Source organism: Panthera uncia (genome assembly GCF_023721935.1).
Source record: "Panthera uncia isolate 11264 chromosome D3 unlocalized genomic scaffold, Puncia_PCG_1.0 HiC_scaffold_8, whole genome shotgun sequence".
In the NCBI taxonomy this organism is placed as follows: domain Eukaryota; kingdom Metazoa; phylum Chordata; class Mammalia; order Carnivora; family Felidae; genus Panthera; species Panthera uncia.
In genome coordinates this window covers 74,277,411-74,292,470 of record NW_026057586.1, presented here as the reverse complement: position 1 = coordinate 74,292,470, position 15,060 = coordinate 74,277,411, and the positions used below count along the sequence as shown (strand labels likewise).

General features: G+C 56.8%; 1 protein-coding gene across 3 annotated transcripts in view; it reads right to left on the bottom strand.

The window, feature by feature from the left end:
- Window positions 1-442: 442 nt before the first annotated feature.
- The window catches only part of CMKLR1 (chemerin chemokine-like receptor 1), a 48,588-nt gene continuing 33,970 nt past the window's right edge, over window positions 443-15,060 (bottom strand). For all 3 annotated transcript variants that reach the window (XM_049619209.1, XM_049619210.1, XM_049619211.1), the window contains 2 exons: window positions 4,082-4,156; window positions 443-3,553 (listed from right to left, as the gene is read on the bottom strand). In XM_049619209.1, the coding sequence (XP_049475166.1) occupies window positions 2,453-3,550 (1,098 nt within the window). In that variant the 5' untranslated portion in view covers window positions 3,551-3,553; window positions 4,082-4,156 and the 3' untranslated portion in view covers window positions 443-2,452. The remainder of the gene's footprint in view (window positions 3,554-4,081; window positions 4,157-15,060) is intronic.

Below are 15,060 nucleotides of genomic sequence, written 5' to 3'. Positions count from 1 at the left end.
ATTTAAGTATTTAATGGGGAACAACTGGTGGGGCAGCCAGAAAGAGGCCTAACCCTAAGGAGGAAAACAGCTGGTTTGAATTCTCCCGCTCATCAGCTTTTCCAACAAGCTGGTTTCCTGGCTTGTCCCGCGGCCCAGGAGGAGTGAGGGACCCGCCTGAACAAGTATCACCTGGGGGTCAGAGCCTGCGTGGCTGGTGACCGTCTCTGGGGTCTGGAAGACGTCCCATGCCATCTCGTTGCTTCGCTTGTGAAGTTGGGGCGGGGGCGGGGGGATGACGAGGGGCACGGGGCAATATTTAAAGTTCCCTGTTTTTGCTCTCAGCCGGTCCAAGTTCAGATTTCTTGCAGCCATTGGGCGCCCTGGCTTAGGGTCACTTCAGAGCTGCCTCATCATAAGCACAATGACCTAAGAAGGGAAGGAACAGTCTGTCTCTTAATGAGGTGTGATTTCCAAACAGCCCGGGGCCTCGGGAACTTGCCCAACGCCGTGTAGACATTACATCTGTTCATTGCATCTTGTCGGAGGATTGGTTTCACGATGATGGCGTTTGGGAGAGAGTGTGGACACTGGGAGGCCAAGGGTCCCCGGCTCACCGACGACTACCTCCTGACCATCCTCTCTCTCCCCACTGCCTTCCCGGAGGCCTCAGGGGGCGCAGGAGCTGGGAACCACGGCGGGCGCGTGTGGATGGATGTCGAGGGAACTGGAGGCCAAGAGTATTTTCTCTGCCATGTTGGGTCATTTTCAAAAACTATTTGCAAAGCTGATGTATAGGCCGAGGAAATGTTTATATTAATCTGTTGACGAATCAATATTTGTGGTCAAAACCCCAAGCCTCTCTCAAAACCCTGATCCTGCGGCCTTATTTGAGTCAGATAGACCTAGTTTCCAATGCTGGCTCTGGCAGGGACCAGCTGGACGCCCTCAGGGAAGTTACTTAACCTCTCTGAGCTTCAGATACCTCATATGTAAAAGGGAAGTAATAATTGGAAGTCAAGGCTGCTGGGAGGAATAAGTTTAGCATAGGGAGCACTAAATAAATGTAGGCTACCATTATAGTCTAGAATATTCTCAATAGATACATTAGCAATTGAAAACAAACAACAACAAGACAGAGCTTCCGGAGCCAGACAGAGCTGGGTTCACATCTTAACTCTGCCTCTTGCCGGCTGTGTGTCAGTGGGCGAGTTACTCCCCACCCTCCCTGAGCCTCAGCTTTGCCATCTGTAAATGGGACAAGGACACCGTGGCACAGGGAGGCGTCAGTCCCAGGTGGGAAAAGACAGCATGGCCGCGCCAGGAGGGGCTCCGCGCCTGCCGTCCCCACAGCCCGCATCTCCAGAGCACGGTTCAAGGGGCCAGGCTCCGGGCTCTGCGATCGGTGACCGAGCCCTCGGACATGCCCTTCAACCTGCCAGGCGCCCTCAGCTTGTTTCCTGAAGCCGATTCTGGCAAGGCTTTGAGAAAGCTGAGGAGCAGGGGAAGGTGCCCTCCTTCCCGGGCCCCTGCCCTCGCGTGTTTTAATCCGAGCACCTGCAGCCAGAGGCGGTGGATAGGGAAAGGAAGGGAAAACCCCCACGATGGGGAAGAAGCTGAGAGTGAAGCCGTTGCCATGGCCCGGCCCCCAGGCAACAAGTGCAAGGTGAGAGCAGGGCCGGGGGTGAGGGGCCGACACCACCCCCACCCCCACCCCCAAAGTAGCTGCGGCCCAAGCGGCCTCCACCTGGGAGGTTCCAGGCCGGGTGCCTTCAGGCCGCATCCTCTGAAAGCCCTTTGCTCCTCTCTCTCCACCCCTTCCCCCAGGCCCCACATGTCCTGCCCTCACAGAGCCCACAGGGCTCCTCAGGACCTGTTCTCTGTCTTCCCACCTGATCTGAAAGCCAAGTGCGTGGTCCTGGCAGTTCGCGAGTGCCTGTGTCACCTTCCTCTCCCAGGTAACCTGTGCATCTCCACTTGCCCTCACCCGGAGAAATGATGCGGGCGGGCGGCAGGATTTCTGGTTGGCCAGTGATACAGGCATGTGGGGCGAGGCGGCGGTTTGCATCACACTGGGTTGGCCCTGACCTCTGCTGCTCAGGCCAGGAACACGCCCCGTGGCGTGTTTGTGATTCCAGGGGAGCGCGGAATAGGTAGCTTAATCCCTCTGTCTTATGCTGATCCCGGTTCATGGCAGCGCTTTTAAGAATGCTCCCTTTTTCGCTTTGGGTCAGCCAAGGCAGGTCTCCCAAGAAGCATGGGATGCCGGTCCACGGCCTGCCCGGTCAGCCACGCCCCTCGAAGGACGGAGTTCCAAGCCCTGGACTCCCAGCTCAAAGCACTGGCCAGCCCCAGGTAAACTCTAGCAGGCGTTGGCGGGTGCTGAAGGGGGTTTCTGCGGTGGTCTTTGGAAGGCACAGCTCTGGGCCTCCGAGGCCGGAGTGCCTGTCCACTGGGGGTTCGCGGATGAGGCTCAAAGCATGCTGGTCTCCTTCTCGTTGATGGATGACATCTTGGTAAAGCTCCTGTGGCTGGGGTAGGAGGAGTGGCCTGTGTCCTCGCTCAGCGCGTTAACCAGGCGGGAGAAGAGGGCCACCTTGAACTTCTTGAAGTCCTGGCCCACGAAGACGTACAGGATGGGGTTCATGCAGCTGTTGGCAATGGCAATGGCGGTGGCCAGGGGCAAACCCAGGCTGAAGACGGAGCCCGGCACGGTGGCGTGGCGGAGCTCCAGCAGGTAGAGGGTGTGGTAGGGACACCAGCAGAGGAAGAAGGTGGTGATGATGGTCACGATGATCTTGAAGGGTTTCTTGGTCCTGGCCAGGCGGTTGCGTCGAAGCTTGCAGACGATGGTGAAGTAGCAGGCCGTGATGATGAGCACGGGGACCAGGAAGCCACAGAGGAAGCGGGTGACCGTCACCACCACGTGGCGGCTGAGGCCCGTGGGGTCCAGCCCGGAGCGAGGGAGCCACGGGGCGGAGCCGGCCGCGGACAGGCTGAAGTTGTTAAAGCAGGACGTTTTCCCGTGCACGTGGGCCGTGTCCCGGAAGACGAGGGACGGAGAGCTCAGGAAGAAAGCCAGGACCCAGATAACCACGCAGGCCACGCAGGCCAGCCTCACGCCGCGGTGGTTCTGGGACCAGACGGGAAGGAGCACGGAGATGCAGCGGTCGAAGCTGATGACGGTCAGCAGGAAGACGCTGGTGTACATGTTGTGGATGAGCAGGAAGTTGCTGATCTTGCACATGGCCGTGCCGAAGACCCAGTGGTAGTCCATGGCGGTGTAGGCAATGTGGATCGGGAGGAAGACGTTGAACAGGAAGTCCGCCACGGCCAGGTTGAGGAACCAGACGGTGTTCACCGTCTTCTTCATCTTGAAGGTGGCGATGACGATCACCAGCCCGTTGCCCAGGATCCCGAGGAAGCAGACAATGCTGTAGACCGCCACCAGGAAGATCCTGGTCACCTTGCCTTCCAGGGGAGAAGACTCCTCCAAAACCATGATGGGTTCAAAATCATCCGAGTACTCCTCGTCGTAGGAGAAGGAGGTGTTGTAATCCTTGTCCCCCATTCTCTGTGAGCAGAGACAGGAGTCGTTAGGGGAACTGGCTCTAAGAGGTTGACCAACACCAGCAAGACCGACAGTGTCCTGCCCGACTCTGAGCCGGGCCGGCGTAGTATCTTGACTGCTTAACTACTTGCTTCACAACAAAGCCCATGTTACAGATGGGAAAACTGAGGTCTAGAGAGCTGAAGTCACTTACCCAAGGTCATACAGCTGAGAAGAGGCGGGGCCACGAGTCAGACCCCAGCCTCAGGGTCTATCCTCCTGACAACCATGGTCGCTGCCTCTCGGGGACCCTCCCCTTCCCCTTACAGTCCACGGAGGGAGAGAACATTCATCAAGCTCCTCAAATCATGGCAGAACTGCAATGACGCTAAGGGCCATGAAGGAGGGGTGGATAACGCTGTGGACGTGGCTCCAGCCATGTTTCCAAAACCCAGGAGACAGCTGTGCTGGCATCCTCCAGTGCCCCTACCTCGTCACGGGTCCCCCACGGGTGCCCTCTGGACATTTGTTCAGACCGCAAAAGTCCCTCACCGTTCACTGTTAGGGTGTCCAAAGCTCTCCAGTGGGGTCCTTGGCCAATCGGTCCCAGGGCACAGCTAGGAACACCTGCAGGAAAGATGAGGAGGCAGTGGTTGGATCCAGGTCCAAGAGCCAGGGGTTGGGTGCACTCAGAGCCACAGATACAATCTATTGTCATTACTCCCAGTTTACAGAGGAGAAAGCAGAGGTTGGAGGCTGGAAGGCGACAGAGCCCCGTGAACCCAGATTAACGGCTGGACCCTTCATCCCAACCCCCACCTCCTCCCCACCCAAGCACATCCACAGATGAGACTCTGAGTCAGGGGTGGGTGTGGGGAAGGCACAGGGGAGAGCGTGTGGATGGTTCGATGCAAATATTCTGCCAGGGCAGACCCAGAACACTCGAGGCACCCAGAAGACAGAAAAGGAACCGTCCTGAGCACCCACGATGTGCCAAGAACTATGATTCCCTTAGTTTCTCTTTCCAGGGGCTCTTTGAGGCAGGTGTTGTGATTCTTGTTTGGGATCTGGGAAACTGAGGCCCAGAGAGAGAAGCGTCCTGCTCACTTGGCATTCCCTGGGCCCTATGGGTGTCGCGGATCACACAGACCTGCTGTCACAACAGCCCGGTGAGGAGACAGACACAAATGCATTCACTGAGCACCTACCATACTTCTCATAACAACGTTGTTGGGTATTTTCCCCACTTCCCATAACAATGTTGTTGGGTATTTTCCCAACCTAAGGAAGAACAGACTGAGAGTCCACGGAGTTTGCAAGTTGGGAGGTCTTGGAGGTGGTCTCACGGGCATGGTTCAAACCCAGCTTTGGCCACCTACCAGCTATGTGGCTTTGGATACACGACTTCTCCTCTCGGAGCCTCAGTTTCGTCATCGATAGAATGGGAATACTCACTACTAAACAGAATGGGTGTAAAAATTACAGGCATCAGAAATACGGCGCGTTGCTTCAGTGCTGGCACATGATCAAAAAATATTAGTGATTCAGTTAGGGCCCGGGGTAAACCATGGGATTGGAACCCAGGGCTCCGACAGCCCAGAGCCCATGCACTTTCCACCACCCAGGCTCTCCCCATCCTGACGAATGGGAACCAAACCAGAAGCTCAGCCGGTGAGACTGCCAATCGATGCTTTGTTATAAATAAAGCCGACCTTCCACCATATAAACGCATTACTGGTCCTTAATGGGTTTGAGGTGGTATTTCATTGCAGAAAAGTCATCTTTAGCTTTCATTAAATAAAAGCCACTTGGAAAATCCCGTTGAGGGCCCTGGGCTCAAGGGATTCAGAATTAAAGCACCATCCTGCTTGGGTGTCATGCCATACTGCAGGCTGGGAGAATATTCCAGAGGTGCCCAGTGAGGGGTCCCGGGGGGCTTCCTGTGACCCTGGAATGCAAACAGAAGATGGGCCGAATACGGCTCCCCCCACCCCCCGTAACTGGGGGGAATGTGACTGGTGCTCGTGATAACGATGGAGGCCAGGGACCGTGCTGAGCATTTGCTATGGATGCCCTTGCTTTGGCCCCATGACGGGCACCGACAAGGCTGAGGGAGATGAGAACGCTCGCCCAAGACATCCATCCAGGCAGGGGGTGGGGGAATCAGAATTTGAACGAGGTCTGCAGAACCAGGGTGGTCACCATCTCTACACGCTGCCCCGGAAATCACGGTCTGATGACAGCCACCAAGCGTGTCCTCGAGGAAGAAATGACCATGTCCACATTCCCTGTGCCGGGCTGTGCAGGCCCCGGGGACAAGGAAATGGCTTCCCCCAGGGTCCTGTCCCACAGGAGCTCACGGCCAATCACAGGGCACAAGACAGAGGTGAGCTGGGGCAAGGCCAGGAAGCTCGAAGAAGCCTGGAGGGGGTGCTCCCCAGCCTGGGCACCAGTCCTGTGCTTCTCAGGGCAGGCAGGATCTGAGCTGAGTTTTCAAGGACAGCTAGGAGTTCAGAGAATGAGGGAACGTGCCAGGCCGTCTCTGCACCCCCTCCCCCGCTGCCAACGGGGGAGGCGTCTGAGCCCCAAGAGGAGGGTGGAGAGGAGCAGGGACCCCACACTTTGCATCGCGTCTCCAGAAAGGCACTGGACACAGATAACGTCATGTCTGGCTCTCCGGCTGGGCTGGAGCGGCTCGGGGTCACAGGCCGTGTCTCACCGTCTCCGGGCAGGGATGGGGGTTGGCCGGGCCAAAGCAGCACAGAGTGGTGCTGACAACCTCTGGGCCTGTCTGTCCATCCGCCCCCTCAGTCTACTAGGAATTGAGTTCATCAGTGTCCCCCGTTGACGTGTGCCCTCCCCCTGAGTCCTCCTGGGGGAGTGTTTCATCACAGGTCAGCCCTTGGCCCATCCGGACACACACCCTTCCTGCCCTGAGCCCGTTTCTGTGCCAGCCCAGGCCGTACAGCACAGGAGCCAAGGACACAGACTCTGGGGCCTGGCCAGGCCGCCAGCTCCCCGATCCTGGGTCTGCATGAACTTCCTGTGACCACGGGCAAGTCAGCTATCGGCTCCGCGCCTCGGTTGTCTTATCTGTAAAATGGGCCGGATCATGCGATGGTGGTGAAGTTTCAACGTCACATGTAAAGTTCTTAGAACAGGGTAAACACTATGCTGTTGTTGTTGTTGTTGTTGTTGTTGTTATTCTGTCCCAGGCTTCCACTCTCTCCTAAAATGGCCTTTGCCTCGAAAGGTAGAAGGGGGCCTGGAAGGCCGCAGGACCCATAGGTCCCCCCCACTGGCCTCCCCAGTCCTGGGTTCAAGGGCGGGTCAAGGGAGACACAGGCGAAGATTTTGCTTCTCTTCGTCTCTCAAATAGGGGTAAGAAAGCCCCCCTCATTTTGTTGGGAGGGTCACATGTAGTGACAATGAACCCTTGGCCAACTGTAAATTCTAAAGAGCCATAAAATTCTAGCTATTTGTAGTCCTTAAACAATCAGGAAGCTTCTGAGAAAAAGTGTGTGTAACTATATATCCACGATAGGCGTATACGCATAACCAACATTTATTTGAACGCTCAGCATGTGTGAAACGTGCTTGGCGAGGCATGTTCCCCACAGCCCTGAAAGGGTAGCTCTGACTTACAGGTGCAAAAACTGAGGTTCAGAGAGGTGAAGCAACCTGCCCAAGGCCACACAGCTGGGAAGTTGGACCTCCAAGGATCCCAAGTGAGAAGTGTCTTGGGCTCCCCGTTTCCCCGAGGGATTAGCAGTCCCCAGTCCTGCCACTTACGACTCCCAGCTCTCTAAGCCTTAGCTCTGAATCCTAAGAGTTCAGACCTTCATTACATTCTTTTTTTTTTTTTATGTTTATTTATTTATTTATTTATTTATTTATTTTAAATTTTTTTCAACGTTTTTTAATTTATTTTTGGGACAGAGAGAGACATAGCATGAACGGGGGAGGGGCAGAGAGAGAGGGAGACACAGAATCGGAAACAGGCTCCAGGCTCCGAGCCATCAGCCCAGAGCCTGACGCGGGGCTCGAACTCACGGACCGTGAGATCGTGACCTGGCTGAAGTCGGACGCTTAACCGACTGCGCCACCCAGGCGCCCCTGTTTATTTATTTTTTGAGAGAGGGAGACAGAGCATGAGCAGGGGAGGGGCAGAGAGAGAGGGAGACACAGGATCCGAAGCAGGCTCCTGGCTCCGAGCTGTCAGCACAGAGCCCGACGCGGGGCTCGAACTCACAGACGGCGAGATCATGACCTGAGCTGAAGTTGGACGCTCAACCGACCGAGCCACCCAGGCGCCCCATGTTCTTGACCCTCCTATGGAGCTGCCTTCCCGGAGCCACCTTCCCAGGCTTCCCTTCGCCTTTCCTTCAAGGCCCCTAGAAGTGGCTCCACATGAAAATCACATCTGCAATGCTGTGTATATCCTGGTCCATGACACTGCCCACTGCCTCCCTCGGGTGCCCTTTATGAAGCCCCCTGCTTGGTGAGAAATGCCCAGGAGAATTCAAGGTAAGGAACAACGTTGTTTCCCCCGGGGGAACTGGGCTGTTTCCTCATTCTAGGTCATCCAGGTTCTACAACTGATCATGTTTCCCTTTTCGATGTGGCCACAAGGAAGCTCAGAGTCACATTCGCAGGTCAGAGGCAGCAACCGTATTAACCCAGCTGGTCTGGCTTCTACGTTGGTTTGGTTACTCTTCATGCCTGGATCTAGTTATACTTTCTATTGGTTTTAGTCCGTGGTGATAAGTGATAGTTGACTGGGTACCTGCAACAGCCCGGAACGCTGTATAAATACTTTCATTGTATCAGCTCACACAACCCCCCAGGTCCCCAGAAGTGGTGCTGCTGTCACTCCCAATGTAAGGGTGAGGAAGTGAGGCTATTGTCACACAGTCAGCGGGTGGCCAGCTCACATTGCTCAGACTTTGAGCCCTGCTCTTTAACCGCTTTGCTTTCCAGAAAGTGGAGCTCATCTCTCCGTGTCTACACCACCCCTCCTCCTCCCCCCCCAGGACACCTACTCATTGTTCCCCTTGTCCTAGCCCCTCCAGGGATCTACCTCCCTGCCCTTCTTTTCAGGACATCTGGTTGAGGTCTGGGGCACATGGTTCATCACAGCCCAGGCAGGCAGGTGAGCCTGTGGCCAGTCTGTCCCCCTTTCTGCCCTCAGCTCCCCCAGAGAGCCCAGGAAGCCCAGGGAGCAAATGAACTCCCCTGGCTAGCTCCCAGATTCAGCCTGTGACCCTGAACCCATTTAGAATAAGGCCTGGAGTTGAGCTGTTCTGAGGCCCCTGGGACAGACTCTCCAGGTCATCGAGACAGTGTCCTGCCTCCAGGCCCCCTCCTCCCTAGCATCCCTGCCTGGACATCTACGGGACACATATGAAGCAAAGGACGCCTTTGTTTCTCTTTATGGCCTTAGCGCACTTTCCCAGCAGTCCTGAGAAGTGGGCAGGGCAGGTATTATCATCCCCATTTTGTAGGTCCTGAAATTGAGGCTCAGAGAGGAGAAGCAAGTTGTTCAGGTGTGACCTTGGACCTCTCAGCCTCCAGAACTGTGAGGACAGATGTCTGTTGCTTAAGCCCCAGAGTCTCTGGCATTCTGTTACAGCAGCCGGAACGGGGACCAAGGCCTCCGGGCCCCATTGCAATCCCAGCGCGATGGGGCTGGTCCGAGGACCTACCCCCAGGCTCTCGTGAGGCTTGAGGAGGCGGTGTTTGTTCCAGGGGCTCTGGGGGCACTGCCTGGGGCATGGAAAGTTCACCGCGGATCATTAAGCACTTCCTGTGACTGGACAGCGGGCCACACACATCTTACCCACCTCTTACACGACAGCCTTCCGGGGCCGGGACACGATTGCACCCATTTTCAGATGGGGACGCTGAGGCACAGGGAGGCGAAGTAATGTGCGTGAAGCATTTTACATCCCTGTAGCGCATAAGGCCACTCTTGTCCTTGTCGTTGTTGTTATTGTTTGGGGAGGGAGGGGTGGACGTAATCCGCGTCCACCAGTTTTCTATCAGTACCCGGTTCTGACCCCACTGCTCCCTTCATCTGCGCTCTGGCCAGCTCCCAGGCCTCTCCCTCTGATGCTGACTGTGTCCCAACTGCTGCCCCCAGCACCCCCCAAAAGCCTGCTGGATAACAGACACTCCTCCTTCACCAGTCTCCGGCTCAGTGCCCGGTGCACAGTAAGTGCTCAGTAAGCACGTGTGGCATTAACTGCTGACATCGTGATTTACTGGACACTTCTATGTGGTGGGTGCCAAGCCCATTAGAAGTGTTGTCACAGACGACTTGCAAGGGGGGAGGTGTCGTCCTCCCCCGAGGCTTTGGAAACATGGAGCCTGACGCCTACTGTATCAGTCAGCCCGCATCGCTGTCACCGGGGACCACAGGCCGGGCAGTTTAAACAACAGACGTTGATTTTCTCATGGCTCTGGAGGTTGTAAGCCCAGGATCAAGATGCTGGCAGGCTTCCTCTGAGGGTCGCTCTCCTTGGCTCCTACACAGCCGTCTTCTCCCCGTGTCCTACGTGATCTTGCCTCCGTGTGTGCCTGTGTCCTGATCTCTTCTTACAAGGAGCCCCGTCATGATGGATCAGGGCCCACCCAGATGGCTTCATTTTACCCTAACCGCCTCTTTACAGGCCATATCCCTGAAAATACAGTCATATTCGGAGGTGTCGGGGGCTTGGGGTTAGATTCATCCGACGTATGAATCTGGGGGGATGCGATTCAATCTCTAACACCTACATGCTGCCATCATTGGTATAACCCAACACGGCTATTTACGGTTCCTCCACATGGCTCACTCTGGGCTTGGGGGAGTCTTACCCCCAGCTCTCTACCCCATGGCCTCACCCGTGCTGGGACCCAGGCCCTATCCTTACGATGGGTTACTCGGGCACACGCACACACACACACGCCCCGCCTCCAGTGGAGGAAGATATTTACCATCTCCACACCCATCAAGGGAGTGCCATCTGCAATGTACGAGAAATGTACAAGAAATGTACAATGTACAAGAAATACCTTCAAATCCAAACAGGCAGCAACCCCAACAGAACAACCTCAAACCATCCGAACAGGTAATTTACAGGAGGGAAACCTCCAAACATGGGCATGTGACAAATTCATGCTCCAAGACTTGCAAATGACAACCGCGGCTGGATGAGACTTGGTGCCTACCGGGCTGTGGCAAGAATACAGCGCTGGCACGGCTACCCCTCAGGCTGGCAGGATGGGGGCACAGGCTCTCAGGCCACCCTGCGGGTACCCGTGAACCCCTGGGCACCCTCCAGCCCCGGAAGGCACCAAGCACCAGGGCACTCGTGTGTGCCGTTTGCGGGGACATGCCTCAGCTTGGGCTCTCCAGAAGCAAACCTCCAATGTGGATCCCTGCAAAAGTGATTTATTAAGGAAGTGTTCCGGGAAAAAATCCATACGGGAGTGGAGAAATCGGATCAGGAAGGGGAGGAGGCTAGTCAAGGGTGCAGAAGGTGCCCTTGGCCCTTGCTTGCGCTCTGGGAACAATGGAGGTCGTGATCCAGGAGGCCGAGCGTTTGTATCCCTCCACCCTGCCCACGTGCATTCCCAGGCACTCCCAGGCACTCCCAGCCCCGGAGGTCCGGAGGTCGATCCTCTAACAAAAGCCAAAGGTGCCGGCCCACAGGGGCAGGAGACCTCGGGGAGATTGTGTGCGCTAAAACAGTGTGTGTGTGCTAAAACAGTGTGTGTGCTAAAACAGGATCTAGGGTCTAAGGAGGCACACACATGCGTCTGCTGACGGCTGGAAGCTGGAGACCCCTCAGGGTCCACTGTGGGAGAGGGGACCAGGGAATGCCATAAGCTGCTAGAAGTGACAGATCATGCACAGTACACACGGCATTGGCATTCGGAGCATCTTAAAACCACCTAACCATAGGAGCACTTAAGGGCATCGAAAACACGCACGCACACAAAACGGGAACAAACATCTGGCAAGAACACCACCAGATAACAAGCTACACACTGAACGGATTAGGAGAGCCCCGTGGGAGCAGGGGTGGGAGGGAGAAGTATAGAGAAATGAATGCCAGGAAGAAAGGGAGGTCAAGTGCGGGGGGGCTTCGAGCGGCCAGTGATGCAAATGAGAATGGACGGAGGGGTGTCATTATGTGAGCCCTCTTTCCTCTCCTGAGGTCCAGAAAAACCAAGAGCAAACAAAGAGACACTCCAAATCCCTGCCTGGTGCTCATGCTCCAACGGTGTTCAGCCCACGCCTGGATCCCTGATGAAGCCACACTCGGCCTGACAGCCTTGGCCCTGCCCAGGGGACTTCGGTGCCCCCCCCCCCCCCGAAGCCTCTTTTCAAACTGGGAATGAACTTGGCTGAGCCAGTGGAAACACTGGCCCAGTTAAGCTGGCTCTGTGGCACCCAAGGCCTCCGACCTCCTCGGCAAGCCCAGCCCTGGCCCAGGACAGGTCCGGGCTCAAGTTCACAAAGGGTTTCTCCTGCCGTCGAGAGCAAAACCCTCAGGTGGATGTCATTTGCTTAATTTTTATTAAGCAAACAGATGGCCCTCACTACAGGCTAGGCACTGTTCTAAGCACTATTACAGATGAGGAAACTGAGGCCCAGAGAAGGTAAGTAATGTGCCCACAGGTAGGTCAGCCAGGCAGGTCAAATGAGTCATTCTGGACGGAGGAGGAAGCTCCAAGCAGGCAGGTGCCATGCGGGGTTTCAAACTCAGAACCTGCTGAACTGCCCACCCCACTCTCTTTCCTTGTCTACCACCTGGCCTCCTCGGAACATTCTGGAATTCTCTGGTCTTTGCTCCCCGGGAACCTCCCGAGAGCCCCCACAAGATTTATCTGGCGGGGTTCACGGCATGCATTTTGCAGATGGGGCCAGACGAGTTTCCAGGTTCCCTGTGATTTTTCTATGGGGCCCCTCTGTGTCCAGTCAATGGCCCGAATGGGACTGTGTCACGACCCCAGTGCCATGGGGAAAGTCTCCCGGAGATGGGAGCTCATCCATCCATCCTGCGAGGGAGTGCGGAGCCTGCCGCTCCCTGGCCCTGGCTGGGAGGCTGGGTTGCACCACCTGGACCTCCCCCTGTCCCGCTCTGCAAGGGTGGCTGTCCTCCATCCTGCTTTATCAAGGGGACATCTGAGGCCAGAGGGGGCGGGGGCGGGCTTGCTTGCCTGAAGCCACACAGCTGGTTAGTGGCAGTGCAGGGATTTGAATCCGGTCCGTATGAGTCCGAGGCCCCACCTCCTCCAGCTGCTCTCCGCTGGCCCGTGTCCTCGTGGGCTCAGGGGATGGCAGGGCTGAGGGGCATCTGGGCAGCAGCTGTGTGCCTTTCGCTTCCTGTCTGGGTCTCTGTTGCAGGCCCCTTTGCTAAACGAGGGCCCCAAGTCTGCGAAGGACTCGGCTCCCTTTCTGTCTGTCGTCTGTCTGTCGGGGACTCTCTCTGCTGGCTTCTTCCTCGGCCTCTCTTTCTCCCTGTCCGTGTGTGTAGCAGGGCCCATGGGTGGGGGAGCCCATCAGGGAAACAGGAAGCTCCTTCCTTTGCGTTTGGCCTGGCTCTTGCCCTCCCCACGGCCTGCTCCCAAGGTCCAGATGGGCGGCCGCAGATGCCTCTCCTCTGGCTCTCTCCAAGCTCTCCCCCAGAGGGCATCCCATTTTGTGGCCGGGGAAACTGAGGTCCAGACAGAGCAAGTGACCCTCCCTAAGCCACAGAGGAGAGGGTCTCCGTCTGTCTCGTGTGTGGCGTATCCCCAGGGCCTAGAACTCTGCCTGGCACGTCACCCACCTTAGGGCTCCCCCCTCTGTACCTTCCCTGCACAGATTTGCCAATGGAGGCTCACTCAGAGAGGTGAAGTGGCCAGGCCAGGCTCACCCAGACCGTAAGCGTTAGCCTAAGCTTTGAACCAAGGACGCTCTGCCCCCCAAAGCTGCTATTTCTGGTTGCCCCAGATCATAGCCTCGGCCACTCTTCCTCCACAAATGTCCCTCCCCAGCCTTATCCTCACCTCCTGCTGGCCCAGACGGCCTCTGCAGGTTCTGAGGTCTTTGCTGCCAGAGTTCCCGGTTGCTCCCACCTACCAGTCCCCCGCCCTTCCGGGCAGAGAGACCGGGCAGATGGCTGTGAGAGACACATTAGGGGTTTCAGTTGCTGGATCCCCAGCTCCGAGGACTCAGGAACCTCGAAACCACCAGCACCGCAGATACTCCAGCCACGGGCTGGCAGCCAGCCCCCGGACGGAATTAGCTCGGTGTTGGGAGAGAATTTCCTCCCTGGTCCCACGCCCACACTTGGAAGCTCACACCGAGTCACTGCAGTGAAGCTAGAAAGTGCTGGCCGCCTGACAGCCTGTCCCATTTTCTTGTGGTTTGGATGGGGCCATGTTTGAGCTTAGGGCTCCGTAGGCGTGGGCAAGAGCCAGGAGCCTATAACCCTGGACCCGGACAACCCACTTGCTCAGAGACCAGAGGCCCCAGGAAACCTCCAACAGCAGACGAGTGCACAGAAGCAGGAGACCCCCCCAAATATCCATTCTACTGCCTGGTCTCCCCTCCCCCGCATTAGAACACCACTCCTTCCTCCCGGGTGTGCTCTGTCTGTCCCCAGATCCACTCCCCCCGGCTCTGTGTCCTACAGGCGGACCCACAGGAATGACATCACAAGGCTCTTTGAGAGCCCGGCAGGGGGGACAGGGCAGGACGAGAGGGAGGTCAGGCTCCCTCCCGGCAGAGTCTCCTGAGTCGGTCACAGCCGTGCCACCTGGATCGAAGTACAGACCCCTCCTCTGGCCCCCAGCCTGGGGCACCAAGGTCTCCATGCAGGGCTGGCCCTGGGCTGCTGGAGAGAGAGAGAGACAGAGGGAGAGAGAGAGAGAGAGAGAGTACATCCCCTATACTGTCCACCCCTTTCTGAGCCCTCCGAGCCTACGCTGTCCTGTCTCCCTGTTTGAGCCTGTCATCAGTTTCTGGCTATGACCCTAACCACACTCCCTACCCTCTACCCCCAAATCTGTCAGATCCTGCCCGTTTTGTCCATCAACAGCTCGCAGACCTGCCCGCCACTTTTGCCCACCCGGATGGTGGTGACAGGCCCCCAACCAGCCACTCGTTTCCATTCGGATTTCATTCCCCACCTGGTAGCCAGAGAGAGCTCTTCAAAGCGCAAACCACATTGCAACGCTCTCTGCTTACGAGCCCTCCTTAGAAGCAGCACCAGCTCCTTACCGAAGTCCCTAAGGCCCCTGCCTCCGCTACGACTGAGCCCAGGATGGATCCCGACCCCAAATGAGACCCTGCCTTGGCCGCAGGCCCTGGGGCCCAGGTAGAGTGTGGACACTTCCTTGCAAACCCGGCCCCCCTATCTGATTGCAGACCCAGCAGTCATTCCCAGCCACCTAGGCCCCTAGCAAGAGTGTTTGGGTGGACGTCTCTCCTTCCAGGCTGAGAAGCCACTCTGGCCCCAACAGTGGGTCTGACGCACAAACACTGCGTGTCTTTG